The sequence below is a fragment of the Macaca mulatta genome, chromosome 3, assembly GCF_049350105.2.
Source record: "Macaca mulatta isolate MMU2019108-1 chromosome 3, T2T-MMU8v2.0, whole genome shotgun sequence".
Taxonomy (NCBI): Eukaryota; Metazoa; Chordata; class Mammalia; order Primates; family Cercopithecidae; genus Macaca; species Macaca mulatta.
The window spans coordinates 45,572,371-45,599,635 of record NC_133408.1 but is presented as its reverse complement, the minus strand read 5'-3'; the positions used below and the strand labels follow the sequence as shown (position 1 = coordinate 45,599,635).

General features: G+C 46.8%; 1 protein-coding gene and 1 pseudogene across 2 annotated transcripts in view; both read left to right on the top strand.

The window, feature by feature from the left end:
• The window catches only part of BAIAP2L1 (BAR/IMD domain containing adaptor protein 2 like 1), a 112,957-nt gene continuing 85,692 nt past the window's right edge, over nucleotides 1-27,265 (top strand). Inside the window, exon 1 of one of the 2 annotated variants that reach the window (XM_028845539.2) lies at nucleotides 1-430. In XM_028845539.2, coding sequence (XP_028701372.1) covers nucleotides 380-430 — 51 coding nt within the window. In that variant the 5' untranslated portion in view covers nucleotides 1-379. Of the gene's footprint in view, nucleotides 431-766; nucleotides 1,322-27,265 lie in introns of those variants that run through there. The other variant, XM_077996182.1, reaches the window with a different exon arrangement.
• On the top strand, nucleotides 11,933-12,020 carry LOC114677312 (small nucleolar RNA U3; annotated as a pseudogene).

The window sequence follows — 27,265 nt, the reverse complement described above, 5'->3', positions numbered from 1 at the left end:
GCGGGAGCCGCCCCGCCCACCCCGGCCCGGCCCCGCTCACCAGGCCGCCTCAGGTGGGGCCGCCCCGCCCCTCCGGCCCCGCGGCCCCGCCCCCGTCCGCCCCGCCCGCCTCAGGTGGGGCTGTCCGGCCCGCCCCGCTTCCTCGGGCGGTGTCCGGCAGCTTCTACTGTGCTCTTCACAGAAGGCCAGGGCGGCGCCGCCGCAAGTTTTGACATTTTGGCAGCGGAGGCGCGCGCGGGCACTCTCGGGCCGACGGCTGCGGCGGCGGCCAACCCTCCCGAGCCCCTTAGTCGCTCCCCGGCGCTCCCGCTGCCCAGAGTCCGGCGGCCACGAGGCCCAGCCGCGTTCTCCCGCGCTTGCTCGCCCGGCGGCCGCAGCCATGTCCCGGGGGCCCGAGGAGGTGAACCGGCTCACGGAGAGCACCTACCGGGTAAGCCAGGGGCTCGGGGCGCAGGGAAGTCAGGGCTTTCCACCTCGGGGGTCGCAAGGAGACTTTACGCGGGAAGGTAGTTTCCCAACCCCCCCCCGCCCAGCTCCCCTTCCCCTCCTCTCCTCGCCCCCGTCCTTCCATCTCGCCCCGTCTCTCCCACTCCTCCCCTGGCCCTCCACAGCCCCTCTTCTTCCTCCTCTGGCCCTCTCCCTCCTCCCTGTCCCTCCCCATCCCTTACCCCCCACTTTTCCCCCTCCTTCCCTCCCACCCACTTTCTCCCCTCCTTCCCTGCCCCCCACTTTTTCCCCTCCTTTCCTCCCCCTCCTCCCTGTGCTTCTTCCCTGTCTCTTTCCCTCCCCTGTACCTCTCTCCCTCTGCCCCTCCGCTCCCCATTCACTCCCTCTCCTCCCCTGCCCCTCCTCCCTGTCGCTCCCCTCTTCCTGGTTCTTCCTTCTCGCCCGTGTGTCTCCCCCTCCTCCCCTGTCCCTTCTCTCCTTTCTCTCCCCCTCCTCCCTCTCCCTCCCCCTCCTTGTGGTTCTTTCTCCTCCCCCGTGTGTCTCCCCCTTCACTCCTGGTCCTTCTCCGCCTCCCCTGTCCCTTCTCCTCCCCTGTCCCATCCCCTCTTCCCTGACCCTCAGAGCGCTGGAGACCGCCCCCCATCCCCTGACTGGCTCCACATTTTACAACCAGTGCACTTAGATCGGGGAGGGGTCGGTTGTGCCTCGATGGGGGCCCACGTCCTCCTCCCAACTTCTTGGAATCAGTGACCCGCGCTGGCCTGGCTGTCGGGCTTAAGCCTCCGGGACCAAAGACACAAGCTCAAGTTTCCTCTGAGAAAAGAAAGCGCCCAAGAATGTGGGGGTGAAACTCCCCTATTACTAGGATCGCCAGGTGAGCCGAGCTCTGGGCGTTCTCCAGGGAAACGCCCTCCCCCTTAGACCCTTCCTCTCCCAGCTTTCAGTTTGAACTTGGCTTTTATATATGGGTTATTTGGTGAGGTTCTTGGAGTCAAAGAACAACCGAGGTTTTAATGAAATTGACCTAACCTTAAGGAATGCATTCATGGCCGGTCTCTTAACTTGCATGTGTTAGGAGAGAATTTTTCCTGAGACAGACAGAGACTTAGGATTAGTGGCCAGTTTAAGTACTAATAAATGAATTCCAGGTGAAATAAGGTATGTTAATCATCTATTAATAGAACACAAAACAACTTTTGTTTTAATTCAGCCTAGGCATCTTGAACCCTTGAAACTTTGACGTTCTCTAAGTTCGTGTATAGGCATGTTTAAGATTATAAATGGTCGGTGTTGGTTGGTGTGTTTTATCTTTTTTCTGTCCCTGGTGCTTGAATCAGGAAGTTTGGTCTCTCTGATAGACTTTTTTAACCGTAAAATTTTAGTTTCTGGGGTTTCAAGGTCTGAATTCCTAAAATCAGAGGAGTCTTAACTTTTGTTGAATGAAAGTAAGAGAAGAACATGAACATTTTTGTTATGTATTGAAATCCAAGAGATTATCCATTCTGTTTATCTTAAAGTGTATACTGTCACATATAAATTACGCCTGACAGGTAGGGAGAGTAGAGACAGTTGACACAGTGTTTTTGATGCTCAGTCACTGTGACCAAAAACTCTTCCTATTCGTATGTTGCCTTCATAGAGGGTGATCTTTAGACATCTGGGAAATTCGAATGTTGAAATCCTACATTTGTACTGAGATTGCTACTATTTAAATGACCCGGAAGACGTTGCTGCATGAGGTGTGTCGGGAGCTGACCAAGTGTGTAAATAAAACGTTCTTTCTGCCAGACTCAGACCTGGGAAGTAAGTAGTAGCTGCCCTGTTGACTGTCAGTGAAGGAAAAACTTTGTAATTGAGGAACACAGGCCATTCCAAATTTGAGGCAGAGTCTGATATCCACTGGGGCGCAAAAACACAGACCACCACTACCTTCCACCCTCCCTCCAAGAACAGAGCCCTGTGTATCTTCCCAGTCTGAGCTGCGATTGAAACTTGAGACTAGCAGTCAGGTGTTCTGAGTTAAATGCTGCTTTCTTTTTCCTCCTGCTTCTTCCTAACGTAGACTTTTATTAGCAACTCCTTAGAGGGACCGTACCAAGGCGAATTGCAGCGTCACAAATGCCAACCACTTGGGCATGTCGTATTACCCAAAGAACAGAAACGGCAGGGAAAAAGTGTGGATTTCATCATTTTGGTTATATGTATTTGTAGACGTAAAGCAATGTAAATGGAGATTAAATACCAGTACCTGATTGTTTTCCATTGCCAGGTGTCTGAAAGCATACTGGAAAGCTCACTAAATGTTTGTTAATTTTAATTACTATTTCCTTGTTAGTGTTTTGGGGCCTTTTTTTTTTTTTAATGTCCAGGTGGTAGGATATTTACAGCATCAGACCACAAGTTTATGTCATCTATGAAATAGTGAGGACTGCTAGCCTATGCTTTGGCCATGCAGGCAATGCAAAGTGAAATTTTATATTCAGGAGTCTGAAAAACCTTTCCCCGTCTCTGTATTGGGTTCATCCCCTTATCCCGCCCTGCCCCGTGATGTTCAAGCTGAAAACAATTTAAGCTTAATATGGCAAAAATCTAGGGGCAGTGTTGATGAATCTAGTGCTTTTAAGAAGAGGTGTCCTCTATGTTACCTAACCCTCTACCATATTTTACTAATAGAAACGCAACCCAACCAGGTGTGTTTACAAAAGCCACCTGCAAATGCTTTTTTTAATGATTTGCTAGTATGGGTTTTAGTTTTTAAAAAAATACTCAGGGCCGAGCGCGGTGGCTCACGCCTGTAATCCCAGCACTTTGGGAGGCCGAGGCAGGCGGATCGCGAGGTCAGGAGATTGAGACCATCCTGGTTAACATGGTGAAACCCCGTCTCTACTAACAATACAAAAAATTAGCCGGGCTTGGTGGCGGGCACCTGTAGTCACAGCTACTCGGGAGGCTGAGGCAGGAGAATGGCGGGAACCCGGGAGGCGGAGGTTGCAGTGAGCCGAGATCACGCCACCGCACTCCAGCCTGGGCGACAGAGCGAGACTCCGCCTCAGAAAAAACAAAAAAACAAACAAAAAAACCTCAGGTTTCTCTGATTTTGAAATAAAGGAATACTTTAGAGAAAAGGAGGAATTATAAAGTAGCGTGATCCTCTGTAGCCAGTATCAAATATCCTTAAATATATGCTGTGTACACATTTGCTGAAATGTCTAAAATGTATATGTAGGCAAATGATTACTGGAGAGCCATGTTAACTCCCAGGACGATGTGTGTATTTTACTAATTCTCAAACAAATGATGTTATAAACCCCAAAATGTCAAGTAATGTTGCTGTTACTAATTAGAGTTCAGCCAAAAATCCCTCCCCTGTCTACACTTTATAGCATGCCCATAATTTGCCCTCAAAAGCTTGCTTGTGATTTTGCATGGTTTTCTGATGAGTATATGCTCTCATAGTAGAGGAAGAAGTTCAAAAAAACCCTTAATTAAGGGTAGCCACAGCCTTCCTAGAAGAACTGTTAAAGACTTAGGAAGTAGGGCTGGGCGTGGTGGCTCAAGCCTATAATCCCAGCACTTTGAGAGGCCGAGGTGGGCAGGCAGATCATGAGGTCAGGAGATCGAGACACTCCTGGCCAACATGGTGAAACCCCGTCTCTACTGAAAATACAAAAATTAGCTGGGTGTGGTGGCACGTGCCTGTAATCCTAGCTACTCGGGAGGCAGAGGTAGGAGAATCGCTTGAACCAGGGTGTTGGAGGTTTCAGTGAGCCAAGATCGCACCACTGCACTCTAGCCTGGGCGACAGAGCAAGACTCCATCTCAAAACAAAACAAAAAACTTAGGAAGTGGAGGAAGAACGGGCATGGCAGCATCCAGGGATGTCCTACCTACAGGAATCTTGCTAAACAGAAAGCAAAAGGGAAGATGTCCCAGAAGCCTTTCAATGTCACCTCAAGGAAGCAAGCTCAAACTCTCTTTCAGATTGCAGACACCTCCATCCATCTCCCAGCCCCACCTTAGGCTACATTACCTTCCCCCATAACACTTCCTTAGAATAGGCTATGTGATATATTTATTTCTTATGTTTCTTTCCCTCTCTTTCCACCCCAACTAGAATGTGAGCTCTACAAGGCAATGAGCTTTGTTTTTGTTTTATTCCAAGCACTTAGAACAGTTCCTAACACATAGTAGGCATGCGTCTTTGTTGAATGAATGGACATTTATCCATTTAATGTGTGAAGCACCTGTCCTTTGGTAGGCTCCTGGTGCCCTCCTATGATACTTTTCATAGAGTTCTTAATTTTTTTTTTTTTTGAGATGGAGTCTCGCTCTGTCACCCAGGCTGGAGTGCAGTGGCCAGATCTCAGCTCACTGCAAGCTCCGCCTCCCGGGTTTACACCATTCTCCTGCCTCAGCCTCCCGAGTAGCTGGGACTATAGGCGCCCGCCACCTCGCCCGGCTAGTTTTTTTTTTTTTTTTTGTATTTTTTAGTAGAGACAGGGTTTCACCGGGTTAGTCAGGATGGTCTCGATCTCCTGACCTCGTGATCTGCCCGTCTCGGCCTCCCAAAGTGCTGGGATTACAGGCTTGAGCCACCGCGCCCGGCCTCATAGAGTTCTTAATTCTAAGTAAACATCAGCCCTCCAGGTGAATGTGGATTGTGTTTACTTAACTATTTATATTTATTTATTTTTGAGACAGGATCTTGCTTTGTTGCTCAGGCTGGAGTACAGTGGTGCAATCGCAGCTCACTGCAACCTCTGCCTCGCGGGTTCAAGCAATTCTCCCACCTCAGCCTCCCGAGTAGCCGGGACTGCAGCCACCACGCCTGGCTAAGTTTTGCATTTTTTTGATAGAGGCAGGGTTTCACCATGTTGGCCAGGCTGGTGGTTAACCAGATTGAGAAACTGAGGCCTCGGGTCTGTTAGTGACCGGCTGCCACATCCCACTTACCATTTGTTTGTATGATAATTTAATTTCCAGTGACCAGCAGATGCACAAACCCAATACATTTTCATAATGCGGCGATCTATGGTGTCACTGGAATTTTCTGTCATTCTGTTAATTCGTCATCATTGGCATGTTTTGAACAACTCTCTTAATAAAATGAGGCTAGGAGCGGCGGCTCATGCCTGTAATCCCAGCGCTTTTGGGGGTCAAGATAGGTGGATTGCTTGAGTCCAGGAGTTCGAGACCAGCCTGGGTAATGTAGTGAGACCCTACCTCTACAAAGATACAAAAATTAGCCAGGTGTGGTGGTGTGTGCCTGGGGTCCCAGCTCCTCAGGAGGCTGAGGTGGGAGGATCACTTGAGGCCAGGAGTCAGAGGTTGCAGTACTGGAGTGGTGCCACTGTACTCCGGCCTGGGCAACAGAGTGAGACCCCATCTCAAGAAAAAATGATTATTTTTTAATTAAAAACTGGGTGGAATGTTGAAGAAAATAAAAATCCAATTTGTTTTAATTCCATGCAGATTAGCTTTCCCTTGAAGGTCTATGCAAGACAAGAATTGATACCCACAACTGAAATAGTGTCACAAATGTAAATCAAAAGCTACAGGTATGTAGCTGGGACCACATCCACCACCATGCCCGGCTAACTTTTTATTTTTGGTAGAGACGGCATCTCGCTGTGTTGCCCAGGCTGGTCACACGCTCCTGAGCTCAGGTAATCTGCCTGCCTCGGCTTCCCAAAGTGCTGGGATTACAGGCCTGTATTCAAAGCTATAATAATTCCAACTTAATATTCCAACTTAAAAATAAGTTGTAAAAGCCGCACAGAATTTTAACTTATCTGCTGACACATGCAAATCTATTTTAAAGTTTGTTTTTAAAACTTTTTATTGAATAGCAGTATATATACAGTTGTGCTTAAGTGTACATAGCTAACTGTTCACAAACCGAACACACCTGTGTAACCACCACCCAGATCAAGAAGCAAACCATGGCAACCCCCTGAAGCCCCTCTCGTGCCACCTCCCAATTGCTGCACCCCTCCAAGGGTAGCCCCTCTCCTAACTTCTTTTTTTTTTTTTTTTTTTTGAGATGGAGTCTTGCTCTTGTCACCCAGGCTGGGGTGCAGTGGCATAATCTTGGCTCACTGCAACCTCCACCTCCCAGGTTCAAGCAATTCTCCCTCAGACTCCTGAGTAGCTGGGATTACAGGCTCGTGCTACCACGCCTGGCTGATTTTTGTATTTTTAGTAGAGATCAGGTTTTACCATGTTGGTCAGGCTGGTCTCAAACTCCTGACCTCATGATCCACCCGCCTCAGCCTCCCAAAGTTCTGGGCTTACAGGCATGAGCCACCATACCTGGCAGGGATTATTTTCTTTCTTTCTGGTTTTTTGTTTGTTTGTTTGTTTTTTGTTTTTTGGTTTTTTTTTTTTTGAGACGGAGTCTTGCTCTGTCACCCAGGCTCAAGTACAGTGGTGTGTGTGATCTTGGCTCATTACAACCCTTGCCTCCCAGGTTCAAGTGATTCTCCTGTCTCAGCCTCCTGAGAAGCTGGGATTACAGGTGTGAGCTACCACGCCCAGCTAATTTTTGTGTTTTAGTAGAGACCAGGTTTCACCATGTTGGCCAGGCTGGTCTCAAACTCCCGACCTTAGGTGATCTGCCAGCCTTGGCCTCCCAAAGTGCTGGGATTGCAGGCTTGAGCCACTGCGCCCGGCTGGGATTATTTTCAGACTATTCCAAGATATTATGAGTCGTGCTTTATGAATGTTCTGGCTCCCATCTGATGGCCATAGGCCCTCATTTCTCTTGGGTAGATACACAGGAGCAGACTGGCTGAGTATTAGATATTGAAATATTTGGCTTTAGGAGAAACTGCTGATTGATTTTGCAAAGCGACACACCAGACGCACCAGTTGCCATTCCGCCAGCCGAGTGTGAGAGTTCCGGTTGCTCTTCATCCTCGCCAGCTGCTGCTACTTCCCATCCTTTTAATTTTTGCCATTCTTGTGGGTATGTGCAAAAAATAATTTTAAAGTAAACACAAAACAAACAAAATCGTTTGTTCCAGGCCTGCTGGTGATCTGTCGTTTCTCTGTAGGGCGTCTGTAACCTTGGCAGGGAGCCCCGTGGGAAATCCTTCAGGTCACAAGACAAACCAAGACCTAGGGAATTCTGGTCTGAGAGAGGCCGTCCAGTTCTGGTAGTCACTAGAGGAAGACATAAACTGAAGTTCATTAGACTCTAGAACTATCATAACGGAACACATGAAAGGGTTTTGGTTTTGTTTTATTTTGAGACGGAGGCTTGCTCTGTCACCCGGGCTGGAGTGCAGTGGCGCAATCTTGGCTCATTGCAACCTCCGCCTCCTAGGTTCAACTGATTCTCTGCCCTCAGCCTCCTGACTACAGGCGGGTGCCACCACACCCGGCTAATTTTTGTATTTTTAGTGGAGACGGGGTTTCACCTTGTTGGCTAGGCTGGTCTCAAACTGCTGACCTCAGGCGATCCACCCTCCTCAGCCTCCCAAAGTGCTAGGATTACAGGCGTGAGCTACCGCACCCGGCCATGAAAGGATTTTATTGCATAAAGGATGTAAATATCCCTTATGTTAAACTGGAGGGCTCGGAATGGGGTGCAGAGTTATGGTTAATTGCATTTTCTTGTTAATTAAATATTAATGAAAATACTTTCCTTTTTATGTAACGTTTCTTGAAAATGTACCTACTTTGGGCCAGACATGGTGCGGTGGGTGGTGGGGGGCGGTGCTCATGCCTGTAATCCTAGCACTTTGGGAGGCTGAGGCAGGCGGATCACCTAAAGTCAGGAGTTTGAGACCAGCCTGACCAACATGGTAAAGGCCTATCTCTACTAAAAATATAAAAATTAGGTCAGGCGCAGTGGCTAACGCCTGTAATCCCAGCACTTTGGGAGGCCGAGGAGGGCAGGTCATAAGGTCAGGAGATCAAGACCATCCTGGCTAACATGGTGAAACCCTGTCTCTACTAAAAATACAAAAAAATTAGCCACGCGTGGTGGTGGGTGCCTGTAGTCCCAGCTACCCGGGAGGCTGAGGTAGGAGAATGGCATGAACCCGGGAGGCAGAGGTTGCAGTGAGCCGAGATCGCGCCACTGTACTCCAGCCTGGGTGACAGAGCAAGACTCTGTCTCAAAAAAAATAAAAATAAAATAAAATAAGAAGTGTAAATAAGCATGCCCAGAATCCTGCAAACCAGAGATAACACTAACTCTTGCTGTCACTTTTTCTGATATTTTTCAATACATATTCCCATGTGAGTTTTCTGTGCGCTATCATTTTGATGACTGAACGCGACTCCATTTTTCATCATAATTTATTGGTCAGCCCCTGTGGTTGGACATAGATCGTTGCCAGTACTTTGCTATTACAGCGTGGCCATGGGCATGGTTGCAGTCAAAGCGTTGCACAGATCCTTAAGCAGATCCATGATGTTTTCCTTAAGCCACATTCCCAGAAGGGAGCTCTGGGTCAAAGGGCAGGTACATTTTAAAGCCCGTTTGCTCCACATTGCAAAATGCCCTACAGAAAGCATGCACCAGATGATGCTGTCAGCTGCATTGTGTGAGAGTGTACCTTTCCCTGAACTCCAGCCAGTTAGGTAGACTTCTTTTTTGAAACAGAGTTTTGCTCTTGTTCGCCCAGGCTGGAGTGCAATGGTGCTATCTCGGCTCACTGCAACCTCCGCCTCCTGGGTTCAAGCAATTCTCCTGCCTCAGCCTCCCTAGTAACTGGGATTGTAGGCGCCCGCCACCACACCCAGCTAAGGTAGACTTTTTTTTTTTCTTTTCTTTCTTTCTTTTTTTTTTTTTTTTAGAGAGGGGTCTTGCTACATTGCCCAGGCTGGCCTAGAACTCCTGGGCTCCAGTGATCCTACCTCAGCCTCCCAAGTAACAGGGACTACAGTCATGCACTGCCATTCCCTGCTCAATTAAGTAGATCTTTTAAAACCACTTCCTTTTTAATAACACATAGAAGGGGTGTGTGTGTGCGTTTTCAGTATTTAAGCATGTGTACCATATAGAATATGGACATTGGCCAGAACACCCACGATTTCATGCCTATTAATAACTAGGCATATTTTCCCCCATAAACTTAGAACTTATAGATATGTGCAGAGTAATTACAGCTCTGTGACCTTTCAGACCTTAGACTTCTGTTCTTATTTTCCTCAGCCTTGATTTTATACTTCTGTTTTTCTTCCTAACCTTGAGTCCTTCTGGTTTATCATGATTTTAGTGACTTGAGTTTTAGATTTTTTTTTTTTTTTTGAGACGGAGTCTCACTCTGTCACCCAGGCTGGAGTGCAGCAGCGCAATCTCAGCTCTGCCTCCCAAGTTCACACCATTCTCCTGACTCAGCCTCCCAAGCAGCTGGGACTACAGGCGCCCGCCACCAGGCCTGGCTAATTTTTTTGTGTGTATTTTTAGTAGAGACGGGTTTTCACCATGTTAGCCAGGATGGTCTCGATCTCCTGACCTCGTGATCTGCCCACCTCGGCCTCCCAAAGTGCTGGGATTACAAGCGTGAGGCATTGCGCCTGGTCAAGTTGTAGATTTTAGTGGTTTTAGTTCCTAGTGTAATCGCCACCTGAAGTCTTTGGGGATAAAGGTGAGATGCATATAAATGAGATAAAATGTGGCCAGTCTCTCTTTCTTTAAAAAATAGAAGAAAAGGCCGGGCACGGTGGCTCAAGCCTGTAATCCCAGCACTTTGGGAGGCCGAGGCGGGCGGATCACTAGGTCAGGAGATCGAGACCATCCTGGCTAACACGGTGAAACTCCGTCTCCACTAAAAAATACAAAAAACTAGCCGGGCGAGGTGGCGGGCGCCTGTAGTCCCAGCTACTCAGGAGGCTGAGACAGGAGAATGGCCCGAACCCGGGAGGCGGAGCTTGCAGTGAGCTGAGATCCGGCCACTGCACTCCAGCCTGGGCGACAGAGCGAGACTCCGTCTCAAAAAAAAAAAAAAAAAAAAAATAGAAGAAAAAATATTACCAGAATGTGTTCCCAAACCAGGGAGCAGAATAGATGAACCCAGCTCAGAGATCTAACCAATCTCTCACAGTCTCCTAGAGTGCCTGTGCTTTTGAGAGAACAGCGGGTGGGTGAAGACACCCCCGGGTTTCCTGCTTTAACTGTGTTTATAGGCTGGGCACCGTGGCTCACGCCTGTAATCCCAGTACTTTGGGAGGTCGAGACGGGCAGATCACGAGGTCAAGAGATCGAGACCATCCTGGCCAACATGGCGAAACCCCGTCTCTACTAAAAATACAAAAAAAAAAAAAAAAAAAAATTAACTAGGTGTGGTAGAGCACGTGTGTAGTCCCAGCTACTGGGGAGGCTGAGGCAGGATTGCTTGAACCAGGGAGGCAAAGGTAGCAGTGAGCTGAGATCACGCCACCGCACTCTAGCCTGGCAACAGAGTAAGAGATTGTCTCAAAACAAACGAAAAAATGTGTGTTTATTCATATGTTACTTTGGAGGCTAAAAAGTCCCTAAACAATAGCAATTAAGCACTAGTAACTCTAGGGCAGGAGTTTTTGTTTTTGTTTTTGTTTTTGTTTTGAGACAGAGTCTCGCTCTGTCACCCAGGCTGGAGTGCGGTGGCAGCGCGATCTCAGCTCACTGCAAGCTCCGCCTCCCAGGTTCACGCCACTCTTCTGCCTCAGCCTCCGGAGTAGCTGGGACTACAGGCGCCTGCCACCACACCCGGCTAATTTTGTTTCTGTAATTTTAGTAGAGACGGGGTTTCACCATGTTAGCCAGGATGGTCTCGATCTCCTGACCTCGTGATTCACCCGCCTCGGCCTCCCAAAGTACTGGGATTACAGGCGTGAGCCACTGTACCCGGCCACGTTTACATTTTTTAATGTGAATTGCTTACTTTTATAATGTTCAACATAAATGAAGCAGGTAAATATGTAGATAAATATATATATTCCATTTTAATGGGCATATGTTTTTAAACCTAAGCTAAAAATTGCTATCTCCTACCTCTGTTTGCAAATTACCTATTTAAAGATAAACCTAATTTTAAATCTTATGATTTTTGTCTTGATTTTTACGTATGAGAATACATGTTTAACATTTACTAACCCAAGGCTGGGCGCGGTGGCTCATGCCTGTAATCCCAGCACTTTGGGAGGCTGAGGTGGGCGGATCACGAGGTCAGGAGATAGAGACCATCCTGGCTAACATGGTGAAACCCCGTTTCTACTAAAAATACAAAAAATTAGCTGGGCACGGTGGCGGGCGCCTGTAGTCCCAGCTACTCAGGAGGCTGAGGCAGGAGAACGGCGTGAACCTGGTAGGCGGAGCTTGCAGTGAGATGAGATCGCACCACTGCACTCCAGCCTGGGAGACAGAGCGAGACTCCGTCTCAAAAAAAAAAAAAAAAAAATTTTTTTTTTGCTAACCCTGTGCAACAGGCAACTAGCTGAACAAAATTGCAAACACTCAAATTCCAGTTCTTAAAACTGCCTTTTAAAAGTCAAGACTATACTTTCAGGGGTCATTTCTATAGTTTGTTCAGAAGTTTCTCTGAACGTGTAGAGCAAAAAGTCATTTCTGATGTTGCAAGTGGTTAATTGCTCTCCAAGCATGGCCGTATCTTTGAAAGGCACAAAATCAGGTGACAACAGGGACAAGAAGAGGTACAAGAGTGGTAATAACCTGTCAAAAGTATGGGGCAAAAGTCAGATGATTAAAACATAAGGCATCCTCACGCCTGTAATCCCAGCAGTTTCGGAGGCTGACAGGGGCGAATCACCTGAGGTCAGGAGTTTGAGACCAGCTTGGCCAACATGGTGAAACCCCATCTGTACTAAAAATACAAAAAAATCAGCTGGGCATGGTGGTGGGTACCTGTAATCCCAGCTACTTGGGAGGCCGAGGCAGGAGAATCGCTTGAACCTGGGAGGCGGAGGTTGCACTGAGCTGAGATCTTACCACTGCACTCCAGCCTGGGTGACAGAGTGAGACTCTGTCTCAAAAAAATAATAATAATAAAAATTAAAAATAAGGCCTCAAGCAAATATGCAGAAAAGATTGGGGTAGGAGTTGGAATAGTTCCCAGGTGACAGATCCAACCACCAGCTACCCTAATCCAACAGCCCCGTGCTGAGTTAGGAGGAGGGAAGCCCCTGCCTGTTGGGGGAGGGGAGAGGAATACAGAAGACAGGGCCCCCTGTCACCTTCACATGCCTATCTGACAACTGCCTGAGTCTTAGTTAATAGACAAATCTGTTTCTGGCCACAAAAACCTCAAGTGACAAATCAGGAAAGTCACAATGAAAATTGCTCATACTTAGGGGCCAGGATTTTCTTTGGATAAAACTTGGATGGTTTTTGGTTTTTTTTTTTAATTTTCTTGGGGTCTATATTGCCCAGGCTTGAGTGCAGTAGTATGATCATGGCTCACTGCAGCCTCAACCTCCCAGGCTAAAGCGTTCCTCCTGCCTCAGCCTCCCAAGAAGCTGGGACTATAGGCACGTGCCACCATGTCTGACTAATTTTTATGTTTTTCATAGAGATGGGGTTTCGCTATGTTGCCCAGGCTGCTCTTGAACTCCTGGGCTCAAGCCATCTGCCTGCCTTGGTCTCCCAAAGTGCTGGGATTACAGGTGTGAGCCACTGCATCTGGCCCAGTTGTGATTATTTAATGGACTAAATGGTATGTGTCATCATAGCATGGGCTTATCTTATACTTTGAGCAGCTTAAGATACAGGACATCAACTACGTCTGACAGTACAATATGTGTCTGAACAGTAAGTGCAGGAACAATATGCCTGTAAACAAAAAAGTTTAAACATGCAAAACATTGTGGGTTTTGTTTTGTTTTTGAGAGGGAGTCTTGCCTTGTCACCCAGGCTGGCATGCAGTGGTGCGATCTCGGCTCACTGCAACCTCTGCCTCCCAGGTTCAAGCGATTCTCCTGCCTCGGCCTCCCAAGTAGCTGGGATTACAGGCATCCGCTTAGAGACTTAGTCCAATTCTTACGCCCTCTGAGAAGGCTTCTTCAGCTAACCAGTGCATCCTTTGTGTCATCCCAGATGGTTGTATGTACTTGATAATGCCCTATTCTTTCATTTGATGTTATGCTTTAGTCTGTAAATAAGGATAATACCTCCTAGGGTTGCTGTGAAGATGAAACATGGTCATACATGAAGGCTCTTAGAATATTGTCTGGCACATTGTAGGTATTCAATTAGGGTTAACTGTTAGTAGGCACAGCGTGTGTTTACTAGACTGTCACCACTCCAAGAGCAGAGATTTTCATCTGTTTTGTTTATTGCCTGCTCCCTTATTTACAAATGACTGAGATAGGTGGAGCTGAGTAAATACCTTATAAGAGAATACTGTTGAAAATATTGGCACACATTTTTATCTCCCTGAAGGAGCTATATGCTCCTTGAAGGTTTTCTTGGTAGTTTTTTCCTTTTGTTTTGAGACAGGGTCTTAACTGTTGCCCAGACTGGAGTGAAATGGCATGATCGTAGCTTATTGCAGCCTCCAGCTCCTAGGCTCAAGCAAATTCTCCTGCTTCATCCTTCGGAGTGTCTGGGATTACAGGCGTGCATCATCACGCCCAGCTAATTTGTTTTTTGTTTTGTTTTGTTTTTTGTTTTTGTTTTTGTTTTTAGAGAGACAGGACCTGCCTCACTTTGTTGGCCAGGCTGGTTTTGAACTCCTGGGCTCAAACAGTCCTCCCACCTCAGCCTCCCAATGTGCTGGGATTAAAGGCATGAGCCACTGCACCCAGCCCTTGAAGGTTTATTTAATCCCTTATCTTGGTGGTGCATAGTAAGAATTCAAAAATATTTGTGTTTTAAATGCTGAAGACCTGTGCTGATCACACAGGGGTGACTGAAACTGTCACCAACTCCTTAGTGGCGCTCAGATCTCATCGGTAATAACAGCTGCCACGTCGCCAGCACCTGTGAGGTGCATGCTGAGCTTTTACCACCAACGTGAGTTCTTCCCGCAACTGTTTTCTTGAGCACCACAGCTGTGCCAAGCACCATGGTTACCACCAGGAACCACACTGGAGAAAAGACAAAGAAGGTCTGTGCCCGTCTAGAGTTTATAGCTATGACAGGACAGCAACCCCAAGTTCTAGTAGCCCCAGCCCCTCTCTTCCGCCTGGACCTGCCCATATCGTAAATTAAACATCCTTGCTCCTTTCCCTACCCTCTGTCCCAGAGGGGGCTGGCCTTTGCAACTTCAATATTTGGACTTCGTTTTGTCTCAATATGCGAAGAAAGAAGTAAAAACCTAATATGCATGTAGATTCAGTTTGAGAGGAGTTTTAAGGCAATTTAAAGAAGTCTTTAAGGAAATCTTTGGAAGACCAGGCACAGTGGCTCACGCCTGTAATTCCAGCACTTTGGGAGGCCCAGGCGAGCCGATCACGAGGTCAAGAGATCGAGACCATCCTGGTCAACATGGTGAAACCCTGTCTCTACTAAAAATACAAAAAATTAGTTGGGCGTGGTGGTACGTGCCTGTAGTCCCAGCTACTCGGGAGGCTGAGGCAGGAGAATTGCTTGAACCCAGGAGGCAGAGGTTGCAGTGAGATGAGATGGCACCACTGTACTCCAGCCTGGCGACAGAGCAAGACTCTGTCTCAAAAAAAAAAAAAAAAAAAAAAAAAAAACCTTTGGAAAGTTGAATATAGGAGAGAAGTAGATGAGAGACAAAAAAAAGTTCTCAGAAAGAACATTGTAGAAATGTTGATTCCTGGCTGGGTGTGAGGGCTCATGCCTGTAGTCCCAGCACTTTGGAAGGCTGAAGCAGGCAGTTCACTTGAGGTCAGGAGTTCAAGACCAGCGTGGACAACATAGTGAAATCCCATCTCTACGAAAAATACAAAAACATTAACTGGACATGGGGGTGTGCGCCTGTAATCCCAGCTACTCTGGAGGCTGAATTGCTTGAGTCCAGGAGGTCGAGGCTGCAGTGAGCCAAGATTGCACCACTGCAGTCCAGCCTGGGCAACAGGGCAAGACCCTGTCTCAAAAGAAAAAGAAATGATTTCCCCTTACTGATATCTGAGAAATAAAAGTAAAGAATTTAAACTGTTTTTAAATTATTTGGAGTTTTTGAACAATTCCTCAGATCGCAAAGGCTGCAATTTTATTTTGAGACAGAATCTCTCAATCTTGGCTCACTGCAGCCTCCGCCTCCTGGGTTCAAATAATCCTCCCACCTCTGCCTCCTGAGTAGCTGGGATTAAGGTGCCTGCCACCATGCCTGGATAATTTTTGTATTTTTAGTAGAGATGGGGTTTCACCATGTTGGCCAGGCTGGTCTTGAATTCCTGGCCTCAAGTGATCAACCCATTTCAGCCTCCCAGAGTCCTGGAATTATAGGCATGAGCCACCACACCCACCCAGCTGCGATTTTAAAACAATAGAATGAGGTTGGTTGCTGTGGCTCACGCCTGTAATCCCAGCACTTTGGGAGGCCAAGGCAGGTCGAGGGATTTCAGGAGTTCAGCACGAGCCTGGCCAACATGGCAAAATCCCGTCTCTCCTAAAAACACAAACATTACCCAGGTGTGGTGGTGGACACCTGTAATCCCAGCTACTTGGGAGGCTGAGGCAGGAGAATCGCTTGAGCCTGGGAGGCCAAGGTTTCGGTGAGCCGAGATCGCGCCAGTGCACTCCAGCCTGGGCGACAGAGCGAGACTCCATCACACACACACACAGGTAGAATGATCTCACAGAGTCTGGTTGAAGGAAGTTAGCTAGAATGATTCCAGATACTACCATAAAAGTGGCTTTTGGAAAGAACTGGTGCAGTAAGTCAGTGTACTTTGATCCGGTAAAGTTCCTGTTACCTGTTCAGTGCTCTGGGGCGTTCTAAACAAACGTAACCCAGTGCATAAGATGTCCCTTCCTGTAAATTTATCGCTTGCTTTTTTATTCCAGGACACACCTTTTAAAAACAGTAACTAGGCAGGCAAGAGCACTTAGTCAAACAGCCTAGTGTACCCTGTGGCCTTCAAAGTATATATCTTTTGACAGCTATTTCAGAATCAGTAATCAATTACTGGTTCCTTAATACATGCTGTTTATCTGTGGTTAAGTTTTATATTTCTAAATGATAATAAGGTAATATTAAAGGTGTTTGCTTTTCTTATTTTCACCATGCCTCTGTGAATTGCCTTGGTATTTCTTCATACCTGTTTCTCTGTGAGACGGTGCATTTCCAAGGACTGGAGCTCTTTCTTTTTTTTCTGAGATGGAGTTTCACCCTTGTTGCCAAGGCTAGAGCACAATGGTGCGATCTCGGCTCACTGAAACCTCCGCCTCCTGTGTTCCGGTGATTCTCCTGCCTCAGCCTCCTGACTAGCTGGAATTACAGACATGTGCCACCACGCCCAGCTACGTATTTTTAGTAGAGACAGGGTTTCACCATGTTGGCCAGGCTGGTCTCAAACTCCTGACCTCAGGTGATCTGCCCGCCTCGTTCTCCCAAAGTGGTGGGATTACACGCGTGAACCACCGCGCCTGGCCTGGAGCTCTTTCTTCGTTCATCTTTGTGTTTCCTGTGTCCAGCATGGAGTAGGCTTGACGCAGGCATAATAATAAAGGTTGCAGAAATGTGTAGATTTTTATGATGTTTCAAAGCCCGAAATGTGAGACTTTACAGAGTCGGTGGAATGAAACATAAGTACACACATTCACGTGTTGCCTCTCTCTCTCCCCCACACATGCACAAACTTACACAAAGAGGAAATCCCAGAAAAGAGGCACATTTTCAGATTCTGGTTGAAATGTTACTTTTAAGACTGAAAGTTATGGCCGGGCGCAGTGGCTGACGCCTGTAATGCCAGCACTTTGGGAGGCTGAGGTGGGCGGATCACCTGAGGTCAGGAGTTCGAGACCAGCCTGACCAACATGGAGAAACCCCGTCTCTATTAAAAATACAAAAAAAATTAGCCGAGCATGGTGGCACATGCTTGTAATCCCAGCTACTCGGGAGGCTGAGACAGGAGAATCGCGTGAACTGGGGAAGCAGAGGTTGTGGTGAGCCAAGATCGTGCCATTGCACTGCAGCCTGGGCAACAAGAAGGAAACTCCGTCTTAAAAAAAAAAAAAAAAAAAAGACTGAAAGTTATGTTACATGGTAGTCACCTTGGTACAGCAGCTTAGAATGGGAAGGGTTGTGTTTCCATTCTTTCTCTTCTTTTCTTTTTTCTTTCTTTTTTTTTTTTTTTTTTTTTTTGAGACTTTGAGACAGAGTCTTGGTCTATTGCCCAGGCTGGAGTCCGGCGGCGCCATCTCAGCTTGTTGCAGCCTCCACCTCCCAGGTTCAAGTGATTCTCCTGCCTCACCCTCCCAAGTAGCTGGGATTACAGGTGCATGCTACCATGCTCAGCTAATTTTTTAATATTTTTAGTAGAGACGGGGTTTCACCATGTTGGTCAGGCTGGTCTCGAACTCCTGACCTCAGGTTTCATTCTTTCAAATAAGAACATGTACCTCTAAGAACAAAGCAAACATGGATACTGGTATTATCCTAGTAGGAATTTCAAGAAATGATTTTTACTTCAGTCTTATAGGCATTACTTATTCCCTCTAAAGTTCAGAATTTAAAACTTGTTTGAATTCTGGGGTAGGGTTCCACAATCCCTCGCCTGATGGAGGCCAGTGTGGACCCACCATTGTTCCACAGTTTGATAGCTTGCTAATTGCCAAAGCTAGGAATGCCTGCCTTCAACCTGAACGCTTTCCTGGCATTGCCAAGAAATAAACATAACTATATAGAGTTATTGTATCTGTGGGCCTTAAACCCAGTGTAATCATCCACACGTAAACTACAAGGGAACGTGATTTTGAATGATTCCATTCATAGGCAAATGGAAAACCTTTGTCTAGTAATTAAAATAGAATGAAATTTTCCAGTCTTTTTTTAAATTTTATTTTTTTATTTTTTGTAGAAACAGAGTCTCCCTGTGTTGCTCAGGCTTGTTTCAAACTCTTGGCCTCAAGCAATCCTCCTGCCTTGGCCTCCCAAAGTGCTGGGATTACAGGCGTGAGCCACTGTACCCGGCTGAAATTTTCTAATCTTGAACTAGGTTCAAGATCATTATTTTTCCCTTCAAGTTACTTTCTCAGATGGGCCGAGTCAGTTTTCCTGTACATTGTTCTCCCTCACTCTTTTTTCCAAATTACCAATTGAAAACCTAGATTTTGGCTGGGCACAGTGGCTCACGCCTATAATCCCAGCACTTTGGGAGGCCGAGGCGGGCGGATCATGAGGTCAGGAGATCGAGACTATCCTGGCTAACACACGAAACTCCGTCTCTGCTGAAACTACAAAAAATTAGCCGGGCGTGGCGGTGGGTGCCTGTAGTCCCAGCTACTCGGGAGGCTGAGGCAGGAGAATGGCATGAACCCGGGAGGCAGAGCTTGCAGTGAGCCAAGATCGCACCACTGCACTCCAGGCTGGGTGAAAGAGCGAGACTCCGTCTCAAAAAAAAAAAAAAAACTAAATTTTTACCCTAATGTGGGGTGGGGATAGCTCTGGGACTTCATTTTCTTAATGGGCTTGATAATTTTGTCCAGAAGATGTGAACAGTTGTAGAACATCCTTCTTTTCTTACCTCAGTGTCTTGGGGCCATTTTTTGGCTTCGTTGTGCTTTAGCTGCAGAATAATTCTTGCTGCTTAAGTGAGTAGGGAATAGGAAGCAGAGAGTTTGTCACAGAAATCTGTCTCTTTAAGCAAAGAAATGAAAGGTCGGGGCAATGTGATGCGTCTAGTAATGTATCAGAAGAGGCAGCGGTTTCTGTCTTTCAATGATCACACTGGTCCCGATTGCTTGGTTGACTTTAGGGAGCTCAGGCTCTCCTAGGTGCTCCCAAGACTCAGAATATTCTTCTATGAGAGGCTAAGCCCAAAGACTGTACCGGCCCGCCCAGTGGAGGTTCAGGCCACGTTGCTAGGGATGGGGCCTCATAAGCCTGCAGGCCTCTTGGCTTCCTTTCTCCTGTGATCTTTGCACCCTGAAGGACAACTTTTGCAGCAATAATTCTGTATCAGCCAAAACCTAGATTGTGGGTGCAGATAGGAAAGGAAGAATGAAGGCAAAACAATGATTCTGTCATAATGAAATTCTCACGGAGAGTTTTCTCGGTGCACTAAAGATTTCCTAGGAAACTCCCCCTTTTAGAAGGACACAGTAAGGACTTTTGCTGGAAAAACATTTGCCAAACTCCCTCCCCAGTCATAGCTGGAAAAACAACTGCTATGCCAGCCGGAGATCTGCCTCAAAATAGCTGGGTTATCATTTGCTACTAATGGGTCAAATTGATTTTCACCCTGGAAGGGGAAATTGCTGGAGACAGCTCCATAGGCATAAATGCTTTGCAGACCAGTGGTGCGTGTCCAACTGTCTGGGACCCGTGTTCCCAAAGGACAGGAGATGACCTGTGCATCTCAATATGCTGGGCTCTGCTGTGGGCAGGCTAGTTAGAGACGACCAAAGAAGGAGCAAAGGCACACATCTCTGTGGCCATTCCATTGCATTAGGGATTTAGATCCCTGAATCCTTAGCAGCTGTAATGGAAGAAGGGGCAGGACGGGGTGGGGTGGGGTGGGTGGTGGCAGCGGTGGTGGTGGTAGTTCCTTTAAAAAAAAAAAATGACCAGGTATAGTGGCTCATGCCTGTAATCCCAGCACTTTAGGAGGCTGAGGTGGGAGGATTGCTTGAGGCCAAGAGTTTGAAACCAGCCTGGGTGATAAGGTTTGGCTCTATGTCCCCACCCAAATCTCATTTTGAATTATATTCCCATAATGTCCTTGTGTTGTGGGAGGAACCTCGTGGGAGATAATTTGAGTCATGGGGGCAGTATTTCCACCATTCCTGTCCTCTTGGTAGTGAATAAGTCTCATGAGATCTGATGGGTTTATCATCAGGGGTTTCTGCTTTTGCTTCTTTCTCATTTTCTCTTGCCACTGCCATGTTAGAAGTGCCTTTCGCCTCCCACCATGATTCTGAGGCCTCCCCAGCCATGTGGAACTGTAAGTCCAATGAAATCTCTTTTTCTTCCTAGTCTTGGGGATGTCTTTATCAGCAGCATGAAACAGACTAATACACTGGGCAACATAACAAGAGGCCATCTCTAGAAAACATTTTTAAATTAGCTGGGTGTGTTGGTGTACACCTGAAGTCCCTGCTAATGGGAGGCTGAGGCAGAAGGATCACCTGAGCCTGGGAGTTTGAGATTACCATGAGGTCTGAGCACACCACTGCACTCTAGCCTGGGCGAGAGGGTGAGAGTCCCTATCTCAAAAAAAAAAAAAAATGTAATTTATATGTTATAAAATTCACTCATTTTAAGTGCACAATTTAATGGTTTTTAGTAAATTTATAGTTGTGCAACAATTTAAATTTATAACACTTCTGTCACCTCAAAAAGATCCTTCATCCCCATTTGCTATCATTACTCATTCTTGTGTTCAGCCCCAGGCAACCACTCATAGATTTTCTGTCTCTACAGATTTGTCTTTTCTGTACTTTTTATATAAATAGAGTCATACAATATTTGGTCTTTTGTGACTGGCTTCTTAATGGGTTTTATCCATGTTGTAGAGTGTCTTAATATTTTATTCCTTTTTTATGGCTGAATAATATTCTACTAAATAGATATACCACATGTTGTTCATTCACCAGTTGGTGGACATGAGGGTTGTTTCTAAACAAGATTGTTTTTAAGAGGCCACATTAATGCCTCATATTTAACAGGTAATTTAAATGACAGCTTGGAAAAACATAGGATTGGGAAGCGAAATTCACAAAGACAGCCCTGGTGTTTGCAGATTTGTAAGCCTGTTAGGACTTAGTAGGTAGAAGGCTAACCCTGACAGCTTTTGTGAACCTTGGTTGGAGTTATTGCCTTGAGCTAGGGAAGTTGCAAGCAGTCACACCATTACCTAATGCTCAATTTTCGAGGCTAATTGGCCCACGGGGCCTTTGTGTCTGTGGCAATGTGTTCAGATGAGCTGGTGGAGTTGAAGGCACAGCCTGCAGCTGGTTCATCCGTGGGTGCAGGCGTCTCTTATGAAATATAGATGTCAGAACCTGCTGCTGCTGAGGACACTGTGAGGCATTTATCAGATGATCCAGGCAGTGTTCTTGGTGCTGGAAATGCGGTGGTGGTTACATTAAGATTCCTAGCCTTGGCCCGGCTCGGTGGTTCATGCCTGTAATCCCAGCACTTTGGGAGGCTGAGGCGGACAGATCTCCTGAGGTCAGGAATTCGAGACCAGCCTGGCCAACGTGGTGAAACCCTGTCTCTACTAAAAAGACAAAAATTAGCTGGACGTGGTGGCCTGTGCCTGTAGCCCCAGCTACTGGGGAAGCTGAGACACGAGAATTGCTTGAACCTGGGAGGCAGAAGTCACAGTAGCCGAGATCACGCCACTGTACTCCAGCCTGGGCGACAGAGCAAGACTCCATCTAAAAATAAAAAAAAAAGATCCCTCGCCTTGATTACATGTAGTTTCTACCGAGGAGACAGAGAGTAAACAGAATTATCTTATACAGTATGATAAGCACTTTAAAGAAAGAGAAGCTGGGAACAGAGCTAGAGAGAGGCTGGCGTTGCCACCATTTGTGGAAGAGGTCAAGGAAGGTGTCTCTGAGAGTCTGTGGGAATGGATGTGACCTGTCTGGAGAACAGCCCGGAGGCCAGTGTACCTCAGCCCAAACCCAGGTGGAGCATGCAGCTGCAGGGAATGTCCCGGCTTTCAACACCTCTTCCCACCCTGTTGTTGAAAGGACAGAAGTCACTGATGACATTCACTTATGATAGACATGAGAACTGAGGCTAAAACACACCAGGAAACTACCTTTCATCATTTCTCTTCCCCTGCTTAGCTATTTCCAGTCATGTGTTATTTTTTAATGCTGATAAGAAATAGTGTATGGTACTTTTTTTGGTTCGCTTATGGTTTTTTTTTGAGAGACAGAATCTCGCTCTGTCACCCAGGCTGGAGTGCAGTGGCCCAATCCCGGCTCACTGCAACCTCCGCCTCCTAGATTCAAGCGATTCTTCTGTCTCAGCTTCCCAAGTAGCTGGAACTACAGGCATGCGCCACCACGTCCAGCTAATTTTTGTATTTTTTTAATAGAGATGGGGTTTCACTATGTTGGCCAGGCTAGTCTCAAACTCCTGACCTCAGGTGATCCGCCCGTCTTGGCCTCCCAAAGTGCTGGGATTACAGGTGTGAGCCCCCGCACCCAGCCTTTCTTTTTTTTCTTTTTGAGACCGAGTCTCTGTCGCCCAGACTGGAGTGCAGTAGTGAGATCCCGGCTCACTGCAACCTCTGCCTCCTGGGTTCAAGTGATTCTCCTGCCTCAGCCTCCTGAGTAGCTGGGATTATAGGTGCCCGCCACCAAACCCAGCTAATTTTGAATATTTAGTAGAAATGGGGTTTCACCATGTTAGCCAGGCTGATCTCGAACTCCTGACCTCTGGTGATCCACCCGCCTTGGCCTCCCAAAGTGCTGGGATTACAGGCGTGAGCCACCGGGCCTGGCCTAGTGTATGGTACTTTTTAAAAGATACTATTGTTTGCCTATCAAACAGGCAAAAAGTATGACAGTGCCAAGTGTTGGGGAGAACGTGGCAAAACAGTACTTTGACACAATGGTTTCCAGCACGGAAATGGCTAGAAATCTTTCACATACCCTGTGTCTCTGCAGTTCTGTTCCTGGGTAAATTCTTACCTGTATGTACAAGGAGACATGTATCATTCCTTACCACCTCATTGGTATTAGCAGAAGCTTATAAGCCTTGTAAACTCCTGTCAGTCAAGAAATAGATGGGTAAAATGCAGTCTGTTTATATGATGGGATATATATGTATATGTATATATAAATAAAAAGATTTATTTCAAGAAATTGGCTTCCATGATTGTGGGGCTGATGAGTCTAAGATGTGTAGGGCAGCCTGGGAGCTGACACCGCAGTCCCTAAGCAGAATATCTTCTTCCTCAGGGAAACCTCCATTTGTTCTTAAGGCTTTCGACTGATTAGATTACACCCACCCCGATTACTGAAGATAATCTCTTTTATTTAAAGTCAACTTTAAATGGCCGGGCGCGGTGGCTCAAGCCTGTAATCCCAGCACTTTGGGAGGCCGAGACGGGCGGATCACGAGGTCAGGAGATTGAGACCATCCTGGCTAACACAGTGAAACCCTGTCTCTACTAAAAAATACAAAAAACTAGCCGGGTGAGGTGGCAGGCGCCTGTAGTCCCAGCTACTCAGGAGGCTGAGGCAGGAGAATGGCGTGAACCCGGGAGGCGGAGCTTGCAGTGAGCTGAGATCCGCCCACAGCACTCCAGCCTGGGTGACTGAGCGAGACTCCGTCTCAAAAAAAAAAAATAAAATAAAGTCAACTTTAAATAAAACTTGTAGTGTAGATGTTGACCATATCTACAAAATACCTTCATAGCAACACTGTTTAGACAACACTGTGTTAGATTAGTGGGTTGGTTTGTTGTTGTGTGAGACGGAATTTTGCTCTTGTTGCCCAGGCTGGAGTGCAATGGTGTAATCTCAGCTCACCGCAACCTCCGCCTCCCGGGTTCAGGTGATTCTCCTGCCTCAGCCTTCCGAGTAGCTGAGATTACAGGCGTGTGCCACCATACTCAGCTAATTTTTTTTTTGTAAAGGTGGAATTTCTCCATGTTGGTCAGGCTGGTCTCGAACTCCTGACTTCAGGTGTTCTGCCGCCTTGGCCTCTCAAAGTGCTGGGATTATAGGCGTGAGCCATGGAGCCCAGCCAGTGGGTTGGTTTTGTCTTGGTTTTACCCTCTGTTGCTCAGGTTGGAGTATGGTTGTGCAATTGTGGCATGCTGTAACCTCGACCTCTCTGGCTCAAGCAATTCTTCCACCTCAGCTTCTAAGTAGTTGGGGCCGCAAGTACATGCCATGCCACCCCACCTGGCTAATTTTTGTTGTTGTTTTTGGTAGAGGTGGGGTCTCACTATATTGCCCAGGCTAGTCTCGACTCCTGGGCTTAAGCAATCCTCTTGCCTCAGCCTCCCAAAATGCTGGGATTATAGGCATGAGCTCCCATGCCCAGCCTAGATTAGTGTTTAATTGACTGACTGAATACTGTAGCTTTGCTACCTGGACACTTAAAACAAACAGTCATAAAGGGATACTGTGTAGAAGTTAAACAGGAAGAACCTTGGTCAGTACAGACCAAGGTGAGCAGATCTCAGAAGTATAACACTGAATAAAGAAGTAAGATATGCCGGGCGCGGTGGCTCACGCCTGTAATCCCAGCACTTTGGGAGGCCAAGACGGGCGGATCACGAGGTCAGGAGATCGAGACCATCCTGGCTAACACGATGAAACCCCGTCTCTACTAAAAACGCAAAAAATTAGCCGGGCGTGGCGGCGGGCGCCTGTAGTCCCAGCTACTCGGGAGGCTGAGACAGGAGAATGGTGTGAACCCAGGAGGCGGAGCTTGCAGTGAGCCGGGATCGCGCCACTGCACTCCAGCCTGGGCGACTGAGCGAGACTCCGTCTCAAAAAAAAAAAAATAGAAGTAAGATATAAGAGTGAAAAGTATTATATGATACCATTTAAGGATTTATGTAAGTATTTTTTTAACACAAAAAACAAAATTTTATGTTAATCTTGACTAAATATATACGCGTGTGTGAAAATATAAAATATAGGCTAGTTAACAGCAGTCTGAATTAGTGGCTCCCCCAGGGGAGAAAAGAAAGGGGATGAGACTTATATGGGGTGACTAAGGCATCCTGTCATTTTATCTCTAGTGCTTTTTCAGAAAAGGGAGCCAATGTGACTATTAACTATTAGTAATTTTTTTTTTTCCTCTTTTTTTTTTTTTTTTTGAGATGGAATGTCGCTTCTGTCACCCAGGCTGGGGTGTGGGGGCGCAATCACTGCAAACTCCACCAATGTGGCTATTAACTATTAGTAAATTTTTTTCTTTTCTCTTTTCTCTTTTTTTTTTTTTTTTGAGATGGAGTGTCACTTCTGTCACCCAGGCTGGGGTGTGGGGGCGCAATCACTGCAAACTCCACCTCCCAGATTCAAGGGATTCTCCTACCTCAGCCCCTCGAGTAGCTGGGATTACAGGTGCCCGCCACCATGCCTGGCTAATTTTGTATTTTTAGTAGAGATGGGGTTTCTCCATATTGGTCAGGCTGGTCTTGAACTCCTTATCTCAGGTGATCCGCCCACCTCGCCCTCCCACAGTGCGGGGATTACAGGTGTGAGCCACCACGCCTGGCCAACTGTTAGTAATTATTGTGGGACTACAGGTGGTTGTAGAGTCTACACTCTCACAATTTTTTTTTTTTTTTTAAGACGGAGTCTTGCACTGTCGCCTGGGCTGGAGTGCAATGGCCGGATGTCGGCTCACTGCAGCCTCTGCCTCCTGGGTTCAAGTGATTCTCCTGCCTCAGCCTCCCGAGTAGCTGGGATTACAGGCACCTGCCACCATGCCTGGCTAAATTTTGTATTTTTAGTAGAGACAGGGTTTCTCTGTGTTGGCCAGGTTGGTCTCGGACTCCTGACCTTGTGATGCACCTGCCTCAGACTCCCACAGTGCTGGGATTACAGGCGTGAGCCGCCGTGCCTGGCTTTTTTTTCTTTTTTTCTTTTTTTTTTTTTTTTTTTTTTGAGACAGGGTCTCACTGTGTCACCCAAGCTGGAGTGCAATGGCGCGATCTCAGCTCACTGCAACCTCTGCCTCCTGGGATCAAGCACTTCTCCTGCCTCAGCCTCCCAAGCAGCCAGGACCACAGGTACACACTGCTACGCCCAGCTAATTTTTTGCATTTTTGTTAGAGACAGGGTTTTGCTGTGTTGCTCAGGCTGGTCTTGAACCCCTGACCTCAAGCGATCCTCCCACCTTGGCCTCCCAAAGTGCTGGGATTACAGGCATTAGCCACCATGCCCGGCCAGATTCCCCTTTTTCTTTCTTTTTATTTATTTATCTTTTTTTATTACCATTTTATTTATCTTTTTTTTTTTTTTAAATATAGGAAAATAAAGGAGAGGGAGGGTCAGACAAATTTGTTTGCCCAGGCAGAATTGGTCCACATTATGGTATGAGATTAGTTATATTCACCAAAAATGAGGAGTAAGATTACAAGAAAGCTTCTAAAAAGAAAAAAAAAAAGTACTGTAGAGACACCTACAGTCACTCATACCAAAATATATCAGCGCTCTGACCTCATAAAATGCATCTTCATCTCACTTTTTCTCACCATTCATTTGAAGGAACTGTTGAGGCCTCAAGCAAGGGCCAGTAAGGAAACTGCCTGGACCTGACTCCACCCCACCTCTTGCTGCTGGTAGGACCTTCAGCAGGGTTTTAAAATTCAACATTTCAAAGCTTTGGTATCTTGTCTGGAAAGTGGGGTTAATAGCCACGATGTTAGGATCAGTTGAGACAATCCATGTAAAATGTTAGACATAGAGCCAGATTCATAGTAGCCCTCTGTACATGTTAAAATGTGCCTCAAATGGCAAAAATTAATGACATAAATGTTCTATGGCCAGATATGGTGGCTCGCACGTGTAATCCCAGCACTCTGGGAGGCTGAGGTAGGAGGATTGCTTGAGTCCAGGAGTTCAAGACCAGCCTGGGCAACATAGCAAGACCCCCGTCTCTACAAAAAATCCAAAAATTAGCCAGATATGGTGGTATATGTCTGTAGTCCCACCTACTCAGGAGACTGAGTGGGGAGGATTGCTTGATCTCAGGAGGTCAAGGCTGCAGTAAACCATGTTCTTGCCTCTATACTCCAGCCTGGGCAA